Consider the following 17,017-nt stretch of genomic DNA (forward strand, 5'->3'; position numbering starts at 1 on the left):
ACAATGTGTACAATTTGTGCAGTCACATTAAACTGACTTTCTTTGACCATGTTAGAGTTATGAAATGTTGTTGCAGTTTGTGAATACGGTTACACAACAGCTATACAGTTTCCTAGAAACATGTTAAAATTTGTGCCAGACCAGGACTCCAATCCGGATTTCTCACTTATCACAAGCGGTCATCTTAACCACTTCAGCTATCTGAACACACTTCCAGGAATGACCCAAACTTCCACGTGTTCTAGAGTCTACATTCCATAGTGCTCACACAGTATGTGATCCCCACATAGGCAGAGACATTATTTTCTTGTCATGTTGCTTTGGGGTTGGGTTGTTTGGGGGAAAGGAGACCAGACAACGAGGTCATCGGTCTCATCGGATTAGGGAAGAACGGGGAAGGAAGTTGGCCATGCCCTTTCAGAGGAACCATCCCGACATTTGCCTGGAGCCATTTTGGGGAATCACGGAAAACCTAAATCAGGATGGCTGGACGCAGGATTAAACCGTCGTCCTCCTGAATGCGAGTCCAGTGTCTAACCACTGCGCCACCTCGCTCGGTCAGGTTGCTTTGCTTTGGCATGTAATACACCAGTGCAGTGTCTGTATTTGACAGTGCCTGTATAGTGTGATGCAACATTCCTTCGGACAGGCATGCATGCCCAAAGGAACATTACACCAAACTATACAGACACTGAACTGCTGTCTTAGACTTTTCACTTAGGGATCTTTGTTCAGAGTGTTGAATAGGGCTGTACCATAGGCCCACTTTTGTTTGCCCTCCTCCCTCAGAATTCATTGCATCTCAAAAATTATAGCTATAATCTTCCTTGTCAACAGAACTATTCTCATCTTTTTCAGCGCACTTGGACTAGGGGCCACCCTCTGTTTTCATGGAGAAATATGATTTTTGTTTCATCCTAGGTTATTAAGAGATAGAAAAAAAATACTGGAGAGCAAGTAATCTGAATCAACCATTGCTCTAAAATGTCAGTTTCATGTATGTCTGAAAATGAACAATTATGAGTCAACTGCACCATTGTAGACAGAGATTTCTGAAATCTATTATTTAATATGCAGTATTATACATTCTATCTAATGTGATGCTTACATTGTCAACAACTCTCACAAATCTTCAATCAGTGGCCTTTGATATCTGTACCGTGCCTTCCCCCACACCCACCCTTTTTGGCAAATTGGCATTAATTGGACATAAAGTACATGTTTAATTTTGCAGTTGGGCTTCATCCATATTTAAATTTTGCTAGCTAGAATTATAAGGTCTTTAATGCAGATGCAAAAGCCTCATGTACGCAGCTGCACATTTTTGTGAAAATATTTCATCACCGCAGAAAAGAACTTTTTCCATTGTTTTTTTCAATAGTGGTAACAACCACATGCAGATAGTGTTTTTGCGTTCAGAGAAAGTTGGTAAAACATTGTTGGATTAATGCCATTTTCATGATGCAGATATATTCGTAAAATGTGTTTTGCCATTTCTAATATTGATAATTTGTTTGTTGTGAAACTTAATTACTTGCAAGAATGATCTTTTGAAGCACTATTTGTATCCATTCCTGACCAATGACTAGGAAAAAGGAAAGTAATAGGAGAATTTACTATGCTACAATAATTTGTGTCCACAAGGGGGGCGGGGAGAGGGGTAAAGGCAGGAGGGGACACTTGGTTCTCCTGGAATGTGGGTGTAGGATTTTATTGTATTCATTACAGAATACTCTTGGGTTTATAGCAATGATTGTCACTGATGTAGTTAAACTACAAATTAACATTGCCATGTAGAACAGGAAATATTGTGACTTAATGACTACTACAGCATACACATGTCCATATGCCCATCAGTCTTTCTCAACTTCCTCAAGAATGCCTTTCCCCTTGTCGTACAATAGAATATCAATAGTAATTTACCATTTGTTTGTGTAAAAAGAAGACACATGATGGCTTACAAATTCTACATTCAGTTTTACAGAGCAGAGCTATTGCAGTAAACTCAGAAGAAAACAATTGTCTGTACTTAATCTAGGAGTCCAGATGCTTCACTTGGAAGCAGAAAATCCCATTTTATGGACTAGAAAAGGAGGCGGGGGAGAAAGTGAAATTCCAAGGTCGAAAAGGTGTCCTTTCCAGGAATTGAAACCTTTTCAACTCTGTAGGGTGTAACACAATGTAATGTGCAGTTATAGAGTTATGAATCCAGCTATCCAATCACTATGGCTGCACAATAATTACAAACTGGAGTGACTGAGATGGACTTGGTTCAGTTCTAGTCTGTAAAAGTTGATTCAATCAGCCAATCTTAGGGTAGTGTAGAAGATTTCTCGCATTCCTCTGCAAGCCCTAGACTACACTTTACATAATAAAGCCCAAAAAAAATGTAGTTTTCAGAACATCTTTGGCTCACTTTTAGTTATGCCAGTGTACACCAAAACATAGAATGCATGAAAGTGATCAAATAAATCCATTAATGTGGTCATATGTATTTTGTAAACAAAGAAACGTATGTAAATGACATCAAATCTAATAAGCCTTTCTTTATAGTTCAAAGCCTGTTTATTCACTTTGTGGAGTATTAATGTTGGTAATTTTTGTTGATATATAACAGGATTTTCTCAATTGGGCTGACTTTTTTCTGTTTCGCATTTTTAGTTTCCCCTTCATACCACATTATGAGGCCATAAGTATTTCTTTTGTAAACATTATTTAGCTTTATTTTATAACTCACTGAATATGCAGAATTTAATCATATGAGGATGAAATTTTACATTGTAGAACCAAAAAGATGGAATTCAAAGTCATATTACACTTTGGCAACCAAGCCTGAGTATAGCTTGAGCCAAAACACTGTGTTGAAAAGACTGTGCCCTAATATAGCTTGAGCTGTGATTTTCTTGACACAGTAGCTGCCTGTAACTAAACTCATTTCATTTGAGAACAATGCATGGATGCCTTCTGTTGTCAGTTTCTTACTAAAAAGAAAAAAAAAAGTTGTGAACATAAGAATTGTTGTGTTGTTGCAACTGATTGAGCCAATGCATGCTTCCGTGTAGAGAGTTTTGTGCATGGATTTGGTAGGTTTTGCAATTTACTGTAATTCTGATGTTTACTGAGTGAGAAATTTTGGAAGTTTGAGAGGAGGAATTCAGGTATTTTGGAGTGGAGGGAGAACTGTCTTAGTGGGAACAGGCTGAAGAAGATTCATATTTATGTAAACTGCATCACTAATATTGTTGATACATATATTGCTGCTGTAATTACAATTTAGTTCTGTTTTATTCGTCTTAGACTTGTCCTTTTTACATATGAATCTCATGATGAAGCAGCATCCAACACAGGTTTCCAGGATTTGTTTGGAGAAGACAAGACAATTTACTGGCCAAACAAGCAGAAAAGAAAAAAAAACTGGCATTGCCCTGAATGCAGAAAACCTATCTGCTTGCCAGAATACTTCACACTTTACCATGCAAAAGCCAGTTATGTGTGAAACTGCTCAAGAACTCACCTCACACTGTCTTGCATGGAAGGATAATTTTACTTTTTGCTATCCAGGGGGGTCTGGGTCGCTGGGTTGGGCTGCTGCACAGGCATCTGCATTGAACACCAATATGTTTCCATGTAGAAGGTTTCATCGCCATTCAAGACATACTGTACATAAGTCTGTTGATAATATAGAGCTGACTACTACCACTGCTGATAAGAAGAATAAAACACCTGTTAAATCTGTTGATTCTCTTGCTATTCTTGATGGTCCTGTAGTTTTTGTAGGATGGAATTTTAGTTTTAGTTTGGATCTGAATGATACTTTTTTTTCCTCGTGGTAATGATTGGCTTACTGTAGTAATTGTTAGAGGACACAGTGATGTTAGTAATGTCCCTGGTCTGGAGAGTTTTTCTGAACGTGATGTTATCGCTATTCAAACACGTCTTCGTCATTGAGACAGTGTTTTGTTGTGGAAGATAATGAAGGCTTCTCACATTGTAGTCCATTCTAGGTTTCAAGCATCTGTAAAACATCACCAGTCATGGAGATTTTACGTTCTTTTAAATGTAGCATTCTTATTTTGTTGCTTCCACAACAGTGTTCTGACCTATGTTGTCTACCGTGGGAGATCAGGTCTATCTCTTATTAATTTATTTGGTATAAGTCACTCAACTGCCTTTGATACTATTTCTTTGAATGTAAGCTACATCTGGTCTACACTTCCGTACTTAGTTTGGAAGGAATAGAGACTATCTCTTAGGAAGGTGTTAAGTGAATTTTTATCCACTTCTTTCTTTCTTTCCTTTTTTTTTTTTTTTAATCTCTCATTCGTCTGGCTCAAAATACATTATCATTTGTTAATAAGCAACAAAAGTATTGTGTTAGTTATTGTGGTATGGCACATGCTGATTTTATGCAATTTTTATGAAGGAGAAGTTTCTGTCCTAATACCCCTGACTTATATAAATTTCTTCAGAGCTGATTACAGTAATATCTGTTGCACATAACGCAACTGTTGTTTTTGTTATCATGCCAGAGCAAATTCTTTGTGCTAAATTACTATTTATGGCATATACCCATGAGTGAAGTTTTATAAAGGACTGAATTATTTTATGTAGTATGTAAGAAAGTTGGTTTTATCCCTTAGCTGAGTTCATATTACTTTGTATTAATTCAGTGGTTCTGATGTATTGATGTCTGCAGCTTGTGGTTTAGTGGCTAGCTAGTGTAGCTGCCTCTCGATCACAGGGTCGCGAGTTCAATTCCCAGCTGGGTTGGGGATTTTATGTGCATGGAGACTGGGTGTTTGTGTTGTCCTCATCATTCCATTATCATTCGTGAAAGTTGCTAGATTGGACTTTGTACAGATTGGGAATTTGTACAGGTGCTGATGACTGCAAAATTGAACACCCCACCAACCAAACATCATCTAATATATTGACAACAACATAACAATATAAATATTCATTTAGATCAGAATATTTTCATTAAACTTATTTCATGCTGTTGCTCATAAAAGATTTTTTTGATATGTTGTTTCTATTTTATTTTATTATTGTATTGGTAATCAAGATATTATCATCCACATCTGCGCACATTTTACCATTATAGAAGCCTTTTTCACTTTCTTGAAAATAAGACAGGTTAGCTCTGAAATAACGTTGATTTGTTGAGTGTGTGTTTGTTACTGTCACTATGAGAATAAACTGAATATAGAAAATAATGTGTGGATCTGCTATTAATTATTAATTATATTTTCATAAATTGTTTCAGGTTAAAGAAGGAGAGAAAGAGAAGTATGAAGAGTTTTGGGCACATAACAAATACATAGCAGGCAGTTACGATTCAAGGCGTGATTTCGAACTCTTAAACCAGGAACTGATGACCTGTGAGAATGGCACTTCAGCAAACAGACTGTTTTATCTAGCACTTCCACCATCAGTTTTTGAAGATGTAACTGTTCACATCAGAAATTCATGCATGGCTGTGAAGTGAGTTTTTTGTTTGACATACATAAGATTTATCTCTAGTTAGACCAATGTATGATAGAAAAAATAGACGTAATGTATTAATAAACTACATTTTTCAAAATTTATCGGAATACAATCTGTAATTCTAGTCTCATACTTGCATTGACTGACCCTATCAAACTATTTTATCTTTCCTTTAAAAAATCTGTGGTTAACAGTTAAAACAGCATTTAAAGCTGTAAATGTGAACAATAAATAAAAATAAAGCATGTTTCTTAGAACTGGTGTATTTTGCAGGAAAACACCATGTTGTTCACTGAAGTCATTTGAATATCTTTTTCAGAGGATGGACAAGAATAATTATAGAAAAACCATTTGGTCGAGATGCTGACAGCTCAAAACGATTGTCAGACCATTTGGCATCACTATTCAAGGAGGAGCAGATCTACCGAATTGACCATTACCTGGGGAAAGAAATGGTGCAGAATTTGATGACGTTAAGGTATGTTTCGAAACACTGTTTTATCTGGTGTGTGACTTGTATTGCCACCAGATTTTTACAAAACATTTCTTTGTGTTTGCTAAATGAGACATAAGTGAAATAAATAGTACAAAAATTGCTCTGAAAGACATACGTTTTTCTATCATGGGTTTTATCAGCATGTTACCATGACAAGTTTAATGTAATGTTTGACAGAAAATAATTTCCCCTGTATACTATAAAATAAAGCTGTCACCAACCTGAAGATTGATTCGAACATGAAGGTGCTTTACTAATAGAATAAGTGATTACATCATAGGCGGGAAAGTTCTCCAAACTCATTGCCAAAGAGCGCAGTGCAGAATCGATGTGAACAATATTGACAGTCAGCCCAGCTTGACCGATGTCGACAGCAATGTCAGTCAGTGAAAAATCGAGACATCCAGCATGGAAAACTGTCAGTCCATGTAGAACATAGATTGTTTTGGTGGAATCAACATGCTTGTTATAATAAGTCTCAATGTCTACAACTTTTTTGTAGATCATAGAATGCTATCAATAAACATGATATGTGTGATGGCATGGCATGTTGCAGACTGACTGACGTCTTACCAGGATCATCATTCAAATAGCAATGTGTACACTGGATGACATCAGAGACTGATAACAGACTTAGAGAATTCTCACAGCAGAGGCAAGGCATTATCCCAGATCTGTGCTGTAGTTGCTCTAGTAGCATCTGTGCCTGGGTGCTATTATAGGTGGTGTGACCTTACCTTCCTCTGTCCTTTGAAGTGACATTCCCAGAAAGCTGTTGGTGTCACATATTTCAATGTAGACTCCAACTTGTGATGCAGGTTGGCATTTTATACATTAATATTCAAACTGTCAGAGGTGAAATGAGTGATAAGTGACAGAAAATAATATTACGACTGACTTGAGATTGAACTCCAGAACTGTACATTAGGTGTCTGACACGCGCACTATACCATGTACCATGTACCATATCTTCATTACACTTAATTCACTACAGAATATTAACAATTTGAATATTTGGGTGAAATAAATCTAAGGGAGTGAAAAAACCCTTTTTTTTTATTCACATATATGCAAATATTACAATTTAATAAAGATATCACATATCTTCAGGAGGTGTAGCTCCCGTTACAGCCAGTAGAAAGACATACAAATAAATATATGGAGTACTTCTAACTGTCAGGATCACAGTTTCCCATTTAAAGTGAGAAAAGAGGAAAGAAATGGGAATGAAGGAAAAGGTAAGAGGGGGAAAATGGGTCATTTACACAGTACAGTCACATTAATGTGATCACCACCTATGTTTGACATTAACATACAACAACCCAATCACAGACAACAGGTGGCAGCACTAGCAGCAGACGATATATAAAGTGTGTCGGGTGAATGCAGAAAACAGTGCAGCCATTGTAGTAATGTGGAAACTGAAAAATTTATCTGACATCCAAAAGGGCATGATCATGATCACTGGCTTTCAGGCCAAGGGGAGGAAGGGGGGGGGGGGGGGGGGCACGAGGAGAAAAGAAAGAGAATGGAAGAAAGAGGGAAATAAAGGGAATGTGTAAGTGCAGGCGCAAGAATAATAAAGACTGAGTTCAGTGTGGTGATTGTAGGATTAAAGATTTGTAGTAGTTTTAGTTCTCATTTCTGAAGGCCAGGGAAACAAGAATTGAATTGAGTATCCAACTGGCCTATGTGGTGATCTGATTGCAAGCCATGACTTCAAAAAGGCAGAAACTTTGCTGCTCATAAAGGAAGATCATGTGCAAATGAGACATTATATGTATGTGAGCTGGGATACAGAGAGAGGTCACAGTGTGTGTAACTTGAAAGGTTGTGAGTAGCTTTGTGAATGGATTTGTGACTCCCCACATATTGGATGGTATATTTTATGTAGGATGAGATGCACTAGGTGATTGGTTGGAGGGACTGGTCCACTAGAAATGAGAAGATGCGTTTGATTAAGACGTTTAAGCCTTCAGCAGTGTCTTTGTTTTTTGATAAATTACAGTAGTTTTTACCATTTTCATTCCCCCTTATTTGTTGATTTCCTTGCAAAAATAAAATTTTGCAATATGATACATACATTTATTTTGGCTAAAATTACCATATCTGCCACAGGTGTTGCACCATATCTGTTTGAATACAAAGTCTCAAGCTCAGTATATCAAATTAGTTTTTATTAAATGAAGACACCTAGATAAATGGTCGCAATTTTCTCGATTCCTCTTTATTACTTGCAGTGCTGAGTCATGGGTCTTTCCTTTGTTTTTCTGATGTGTTATTCACAGTATATTTAATTATTGTTCATAATTAAATAGAAACCTTAAACACTCTCTCTTGTCCTCTATGTTACAGCTCATTGTTCATGCTTATTGGTAGTCTCGTTTTAAAATTTAAGCCTTGTAAACAGAAGGCCCAAAGTATCAGCCTACTGTGTGATTTTCCGTTTGATCAGAAGCTTCAAAGTGTGAGAGTATGTCAAGACAGCTGTGGAATCACAAAAGCAATAGCCTTTCGATATAATTTATCATCTTAATGCCATTATTGGAACACTTCACAATTGATCCCATATCCACATGCATCTGTTGCTAAATAGAAAGCTGTTGTTGAATGTGTGTGTCCAAATAATCTGGGGTACATAATTTCTTTTGTAATTGGCATAAATTGCTCCAGACATTTCTCATCCCACAGTCACTCAGTTTTACTTTGCAGTAATCTGGTCACAGCTTTACAGTTAAGGGTCCAACTTGGCACAAATCAACAGAGTCGAGGAAAACTTTTCATTGTTTTTTATTTCTAAATACTGAACAATCTGTAACTGCAAGAATCTTGTTTGGGTCATTCTTCTCCTTTATAATATATCTTCAGACTTTGATTTCACTACAACAATGTGTGTTTTTGCAAATTTAATTGTAATATTGTTTTAACATAATTTGTCAACCAATAATCTAAAAATTGAGAGATTTTCTTCCCAGTCTTTGGATGCTGTTAGCACAGTCACCATGTCATGCAGGGTGGGCAAAACAAAACTGTCCTGGAGAATATTTACAATAAGACTCAGAACAGTTTTTTGAAAGTTATGGTTTTTTATTAATTAAAGAGCCCATTTTATGTCATTTTTCCACTTAAGTTTTGTGTCTCAGGCTTTGCTGGAGGTTTTGTCAGAACACTTACAGTGTTACACTATTTTGCAAACAGTTCAGCACACATTCTGCACAAATTGTTCTTCAGAATGAAAATTCACTGTTTTATTGTGAACACCACTTTATGTTGGATTCAACTGGTCGTTAAACATGTCTGCTCCTCTCACTCACTCATATGTAATGAAACAGCAAAGTACGTGGGAGATGTGCATGTCACAGCAGCTGATTGTTCCATCAAAATCACAGTCTTCAACATTTTCTGTGATGGACAGTTCTCATGTTTATTAGCAAGGGTCAGTTCCATGTCAATCTTATAAATATTTAAATATTTTCTAGGCCAGTTTTATTTTGTCCATGCTGTATAACTCATATTAAAATACAGTCCTTATGCAGTCCATTAAGTTAAAATAACTAAAAGAAAATAGTGCATCACACAAGCATTCACTGTCATGATGTATAATAGAGGGAAAAATTACAAGTGGGAAAATATATCTAAAAACAAAGATGATGTGACTTACCAAATGAAAGGGCTGGCAGGTCAATAGACACACAAACATACACACAAAATTCAAGCTTTCGCAACCAACGGTTGCTTCGTCAGGAAAGAGGGAAGGAGAGGGAAAGACGAAAGGATATGGATTTTAAGGGAGAGGGTAAGGAGTCATTCCAATCCCGGGAGCAGAAAGGCAGAAAGACATACTTTGGGGGGGGGGGGGGGGGGAAGGACAGGTATACACTCGTGCGGGCACACACACATCCATCCACACATACACAAACACAAGCAGACATTTGTAAAGGCAAAGAGTTTGGGCAGAGATGTCAGTTGAGGCGGAAGTACAGAGGCAAAGATGTTGTTGTTGAAAGACAGGTGAGGTATGAGCGGCGACAACTTGAAATTAGCGGAGGTTGAGGCCTGGCGGATAACGAGAAGAGAGGATATACTGAAGGGCAAGTTCCCATCTCCGGAGTTCTGACAGGTTGGTGTTAGTGGGAAGTATCCAGATAACCCGGACGGTGTAACACTGTACCAAGATGTGCTGGCCGTGAACCAAGGCATGTTTAGCCACAGGGTGATCCTCATTACCAACAAACACTGTGTGCCTATGTCCATTCATGCGAATGGACAGTTTGTTGCTGGTCATTCCCACATAGAAAGCTTCACAGTGTAGGCAGGTCAGTTGGTAAATCACGTGGGTGCTTTCACACGTGGCTCTGCCTTTGATCGTGTACACTTTCCGGGTTACAGGACTGGAGTAGGTGGTGGTGGGAAGGTGCATGGGACAGGTTTTACACCGAGGATGGTTACAAGGGTAGGAGCCAGGGAAGGTGGTTTGGGGAATTCATAGGGATGAACGAAGAGGTTACGAAGATTAGGTGGACGGAGGAAAGACACTCTTGGTGGAGTGGGAAGGATGGATCTCATTTCAGGGCAGGATTAGAGAAAGTCGTATCCCTGCTGGAGAGCCACATTCAGAGTCTGATCCAGTCTCGGAAAGTATCCTGTCACAGGTTGGGCACTTTTGTGGTTCTTCTGTGGGAGGTTCTGGGTTTGAGGGGATGATGAAGTGGCTCTGGTTATTTGCTTCTGTACCAGGTTGGGAGCGTAGTTCGCATCCCGCAACTACCCTCCCGACCTAGTACAGAACCGTATTGCCAAGCAATTATTTGCTGTTCATGAATGGATTAATACATATTCCTTTTAGTTTTTTTAATAAATGGATGGACTGTTCAATCTCATTCAAATCTGGAAACATTTGTTCTTTCCTTTCTGTGCTGGATAATAGGAACAGAGAGATATAACAGATGAAAGTCTAACGGGCATTAGCCATAATTGCAATTGGTTGCATAGTTTTATTTTTATCAAATGTCTTAATAATGTGTTTTAAGTTTATAGTTGGAGGGCCCTGAAAAGAACCATGTTAGTCCATGTCTTTTGACAAATTCATTTCACCTTGTGTTCCACAGATGGACAACAAAACTAATTCACAACATGTTAGGTGGAAGAACATGAAAAATTGATGTATATCTGATATTTCTTCAAAACAGTTCACATAATTTGCCTATGTGGGTGACTGGGCAATAGGTACCCAACACAAAACTTTCAAAATAACTAAAGAAATACTACCTTCTGATCTAGACACCATAAGCCAATACTTCCATCAGTGGAGGTTACAAACTAACTCAAATAAAACAGAAGTTGCATGTTTCCACTTGTCCAGTAGATTTGCACACAGAAGCCTTGAAGTCTATGTTGAGGGAGTCAAACTTCATCGTAACACACATCCAGAATACCTTGGACTCATATTAGAGAGGACATACTCTTTTAAACAGCCCTTGATGCAAACACCTGCTAATCACAAGAGCTTAGATAACATTGTCCATGAGTGGCACTAGTTGGGGATTGTCAGCAGACACTCTCCGAGTATCAGTACTCAGATTGGTGCACTCAGCAGCAGAGCACTGTTCGTCTGTGTCCATATGTGAAAAAGATAGATGTACAACTTAAACGAATCCATGTATATTGTTAGTGGGTCAACAATCTACTCCAACATACTGGTTATCTATCTTGACTGACATTCCCCTCCTGATAATGAGACAGAAGAGTGCACTACTATGTGAATACCAGGAGATTGTTGATAACCCTAACCTTCTCATATTGAACCCCCAATTTATTTCCTGTGGAGCAAAAAAGTTGATGACGTCCAACTCTATCACAGTCATAATTCTTAACTGAGAATTAATTCAATGCCATCAGTGAACGGAAACAGTGTTGGCAACAGAACTGTTCTCCACATTGCATAAAACTGTCCTGCAGCCAGGAGAAACCCACTGGATTTGACCAATCTCAGGCAATTTGTACTACCCTGAATCACATCCATACGAGCCATGGAATGATGTGCAGACACTTTCCACAAGTGGGGCAAATCTTCAGCACCATCTTGTGACTGGGGTGGAGAATGACAGACAGTTGCTCACATTACACATGGATACAAGGGTCCTTTCGAAGATTTCCTGGCAATGTCAAATGGTGTAATAAACTATATAATAGACCTTGATATTCGTCTGTAGCTATTGTCAGCTCTGTTATATTATGCTGCAGAGCTGTGACGAAACATTTATATGTAGTAATTTATTAATATTTGTATATGGATAACTATTCTTGTGGTTAAAATCTCTTAATGTATGCCATATGATAAGTAAATAAATTATCACAAAATATCCAACCTATGAAAACGCACTTCAGTTTTCTCATACAGGTACTAATGTTAAAATGCTTTTGAAAAACCTTTTTGATTAGCTCTTGTTGACAAAGATTAAACAGGCACATAATTGTTGTTAATAAAGTAATTGCTATTTCACTTTGCTGTTAATAAGCCTTTGACCAGTTTTATAGAATGATATTCAAATAAGAAATGAGAAGTTATTTGTATGATCTCATTCAAGGTCCTTTGTTTCCAGATAGAAGAAAGACATTTGTATACATTAAATGACCAACATTCCTGTAAATAAAATAACAAAAATTGGGTGAGATCGAGCAACTTATAAAAGAAAAATTAATACACTATTTTTTTAGAAACTTCAGACTCAGGGAAAATTTACTACTCTAAATCTTTACAGTGTGACATGGCTTACTGAGCCACAAGTTGCGAAATGAATCTACATTTAATTCACTGGGTGATATTTGGATCTTGAAAATGGATAAAAATAAAAACAATTCTAGCAGTTTATCAACTGAATCAAAATTCTTATTGTCTGTTCAGGGGTAATTTACAATCTGATATTCACCATTAAGATTCAGCAAAAGTCATGCTCAGCAGTCACCCATACTTTAATCAGTGGAGATTATTTTAAAAAGCTGAATACATTACCACTTTGAAATTGGTGTTTGAACTTGAGCAGTTTCCATCAGATAGAAAGACTGCTTTCCTCACCACCAAAAGGACAGTGAAAGATGCTTTTCCATTTGTACAGTTAAAATTCAACAGCATACCATAATATTAGTTGTGAGATCATGATGATCACTTTATTATTAGTTTTCCTTTATTGGTCTCATTTATTCTTTGACAGTGTGTGCCACAGCTCACTGCTTTTTTTCTGCCCAACATATGTCTCTGCATGTGTGTAATTCTCAAAGACCAGTGACTAGCAGATGTCTCTCCAGGTGGTTAATCACTTTCTAGTGCCATGCATAATCCATTCCCATATGTGAAACATGCCTATGATATAAATTAAACAACAAACAATTAGCCATAATCTTAAAGAAAAATACATCACATGAGGATACTAGGAAAGGTGCAAAGCTAAAGAGAATGTCACACTCTGCAATTACACATCACAACTGTGACAGTCTAATAGATCCACAAAAATAATCAATTTTGGAAGATATGATGTAATTGGATAGATAAAAAATGTACTCACATAGTGTCAACAGGAGGACACACATATAAAGTTAGTGAAATTTGCAAGCTTTCGGAACCAGTGGCTCCTTCTCCTGACAGAAGGATGCAAGTGGAAAGAAGAGGGATGAAGGAAAAGGATGGGTGAGATTTAGGAAGTGGTGAGAGTTCAGAAGTGTTGCCCAGAACCCGTGGTCAGAGGAGACTTACCGGATGGGATGAGAAAGAAAGACTTTCCCTTCTGCGAAACCCAACTGTGAGGAAGAAAACAAAACAGGACATAGTTGTGTATACAAGTTCTATCTAAAATTAATTTTGGACATGCTCATTCCTCTTTGATTTGATGGGGTAACACAGAAGTATCTATTAACTCATGATACCTGCATAAAATAATAGTTTTGCACCAGTGCTGTGATTCAGTTTGTCACAGATTTTAACCATTTGTCACCACTATTAATTATGTACTACAAGTTACGCACTTCTGTACAATAATTGCTTCATGGTGCAGCTGTTTTGGCCCTGAATTTTAAATTACTTTTTAAAAACTTTTTTATAGTAGAATATCTATTACCAGTGGTTATTTTTTATGTTTTAATTGTTTCCCAGAAAATTTTTATAATTGTTTGACTCATCTGTAAAATACAGATTGCAAAATGGCGAATACTTTTCATTCTTTTTTCACTTCTCTCAACAGGTTTGGCAATAGAATTTTCAGTCCTACTTGGAACAGGGAATGTGTTGCTTCTGTCTTGATAAGCTTCAAGGAGCCATTTGGCACACAGGGAAGAGGTGGCTACTTTGATGAGTTTGGAATAATTCGTGATGTTATGCAGAATCATTTACTACAAATTCTTAGTCTTGTTGCAATGGAAAAACCAGCATCTATCCATCCAGATGACATACGCAACGAGAAGGTAAGTACTTTCATTTAAAACAGACTGTTATGTTGGAAAAGTTGTGAATAGGTATTTCCAAAATGTAGGTTGAATGACAAGAAATTTTTTTTCGCACCAATCAGAAAATTTCATTTTCTAGTGGCTATAAAAATTGCCATTATTACTTGCTAATTGCAATGTCCACTCTCACATTCATCACCACTGTGAACTTGTTCAGTACAAACATGGCATGTTAACTACTAAAACTGCCTCAGCCTCATGATAACTCACTGATGTTAGTAACATATTAGACAATGTTGGATGGAGTAGTAAATTGAAACTAAGTAATTAAACTGTGTTGTATTAAAACAACCAACGAAAGTATTTTGCCTCATAAATTGGGGTATAGGTTTGTAATCTTTGCAGCTTATAATGTTTATTTATGTAGTAGTGGAATTGGTAATATGCCCATGCAGTTTTGTGCTGCATCTACCTCCTTGTATACATTAGATATTTTGAAGTATATGCTACATGAAGAGACATAGGAGAGGAGATAATTAGGGAGTTAATATGTGCTCCAGATAGTGGAAACTGTAGATGACAATTATGGTAACTACAAATGCATACTTGCTTATGTAACTTCTTTATTAAAAAAAAAAAAAAAAACAAAAAAAAAAAACATAGCAGTTTGGCACCTTGTGAGGAGGGGAAGGGACTGTAGTTGTAGCAGTCCATTACACTGTATTAAAATCCTTCAGCCTCTATGGTAAATAGTATTGTATAAGTTAACAGTGTGCTGGGGAGAAGGAAGTTTATACAGTTAGTCTATTATGGAATTTACTGGATTGATTGTGTTGTCTTTTTCTGCAGGGACCAGATTTTAACAACAATTTTTTCAAAAATGCTATTCAGTATTACTTCTGTTGCTGATTACTTTTAGTAATGACCAGCTATTGCATATGGGATTTGTCATTTCATGACTTTATATGTTGATATCGACAGTTCAGATACACTGAAGTTTCTATAAATAACATTTCAGAAATTTTGAATCTTGAGATAAGAAATTCAATTGAAAACCAATTACCATCTGTTTATTCACCCATAACCTCCCTCCCCCTTAACTTTCCCCATTGTTTGTGAACTTCAGAACTGATCTGAGACTTGTCTGAATAAATGGAGGCACATATTAAAACAAAGTATGGGAAATTTAATAAAATATTATTCATAATTTCTAGACTGGAAGCTTGTATCCAGAAATCTATAGCAACTTAGTGAGTGCCAAATGACCAATTCAAATAATGTATTGAAGAGTATTTCAGGAAGTTGATGACTTGCAACAAACACAAAGGTGTTGTCAGAATGAGCCGTAGACAGAACATGAAACAGTGCAGAACCTGGAACTGTACATGCTGTAATGCTTAACAGCAGAATTATTTCAAAACCAAAAATTCTGAAATAGCTGCTTGTCTGATATGATAGTAGTAGCAGTAGTAGTAGTAGTAGTAGTAATAATAATAATAATAATAATAATAATAATAATAATAGTGATTATAGTAAACTACTTGCTGAATTTAACAGAATTGTACATTTATTAGAACAGTAAAACTTCCAGTGCAGATTTAATTGCATGCAGTGTGTCCCAGGAGGAATGGACAATATTCAGGGATGACAGGAAAAAATCATTAGAAGCAAAAAAATTCATACGGACATGTGCCCTACTCCGAAGGGTTTCTTAAACAGAACATATTCAGTTTACATTGTTATTCATTTCCTGTATTATTTAATACATTGTCAGGTACAGATGCGTACACATGTACAACAGTTAGTAAACATTACAACATGCATTTTAGTAAGTATCAATTGAAAAATATGTATTTTTAACTTGTTGTTGTTGTTGTTGTTGTTGTTGTTGTTGTTGTGGTCTTCAGTCCTGAGACTGGTTTGATGCAGCTCTCCATGCTACTCTAGCCTGTGCAAGCTTATCTTCGAATATTCCACTGCCGACCTCAGTGCATTTGTGCACTCTTGGGAGAAAATGTTATATTGCTTGTCTGAATGCCTCTGCACAGTCCCTAATGAAGGCAGCACTATCTGCCAGTCTTGGTGGCCAGGTAATTGTACTGTTGTGACCAATCCAATGATTAGGGTAAGTGCAATTGAGATGTTCCCTCCCACATCTGGTAAAGTGTGGAGTGCCTCCATTCTGCTGGAAGTATGGTGTAGTTCACTTTGCCAAAGGAACATCCTCCAAGTGTTCATTAAATGATTTTTCCAACAAATGTGGGTAATTTTGCTAACTCATTTGCTCTTCTAAAATGTCTGGACTTATCAAAATGATACTGGTCATGCTGTCTCAAATATTGATTAAAAATGGTCTTTTAAACTGATTTCCACTGTAGCCTGTGGATTTTCCTGTGACCATCAGAGATTATTACATGTGTTGCTGATTCCATTACGTGTAAATGTGGCAACACTAATGAATAGTATTAATGGAAGCTAATGGCAATTGTCATTTAACCAGTGATGAAATTCAAGTTGTGTGGCGTTGTTACCGATGTGAAATTGTGGACATGCTGTACATGAAATGAGTACAAGTTTTTTTGCATGTAATGTTTGCCA

At 37.0% G+C, this 17,017-nt stretch overlaps 1 protein-coding gene across 6 annotated transcripts in view; it reads left to right on the plus strand.

Annotated features, from left to right (window-relative positions):
- LOC126297494 (glucose-6-phosphate 1-dehydrogenase) overlaps nt 1-17,017 on the plus strand; it is a 259,429-nt gene that overhangs the window by 215,601 nt on the left and 26,811 nt on the right. For all 6 annotated transcript variants that reach the window (XM_049988376.1, XM_049988375.1, XM_049988378.1 and 3 more), the window contains 3 exons: nt 5,267-5,484; nt 5,807-5,965; nt 14,218-14,437. In XM_049988376.1, coding sequence (XP_049844333.1) covers nt 5,267-5,484; nt 5,807-5,965; nt 14,218-14,437 — 597 coding nt within the window. The remainder of the gene's footprint in view (nt 1-5,266; nt 5,485-5,806; nt 5,966-14,217; nt 14,438-17,017) is intronic.

The sequence above is a fragment of the Schistocerca gregaria genome, chromosome X, assembly GCF_023897955.1.
Source record: "Schistocerca gregaria isolate iqSchGreg1 chromosome X, iqSchGreg1.2, whole genome shotgun sequence".
Taxonomy (NCBI): Eukaryota; Metazoa; Arthropoda; class Insecta; order Orthoptera; family Acrididae; genus Schistocerca; species Schistocerca gregaria.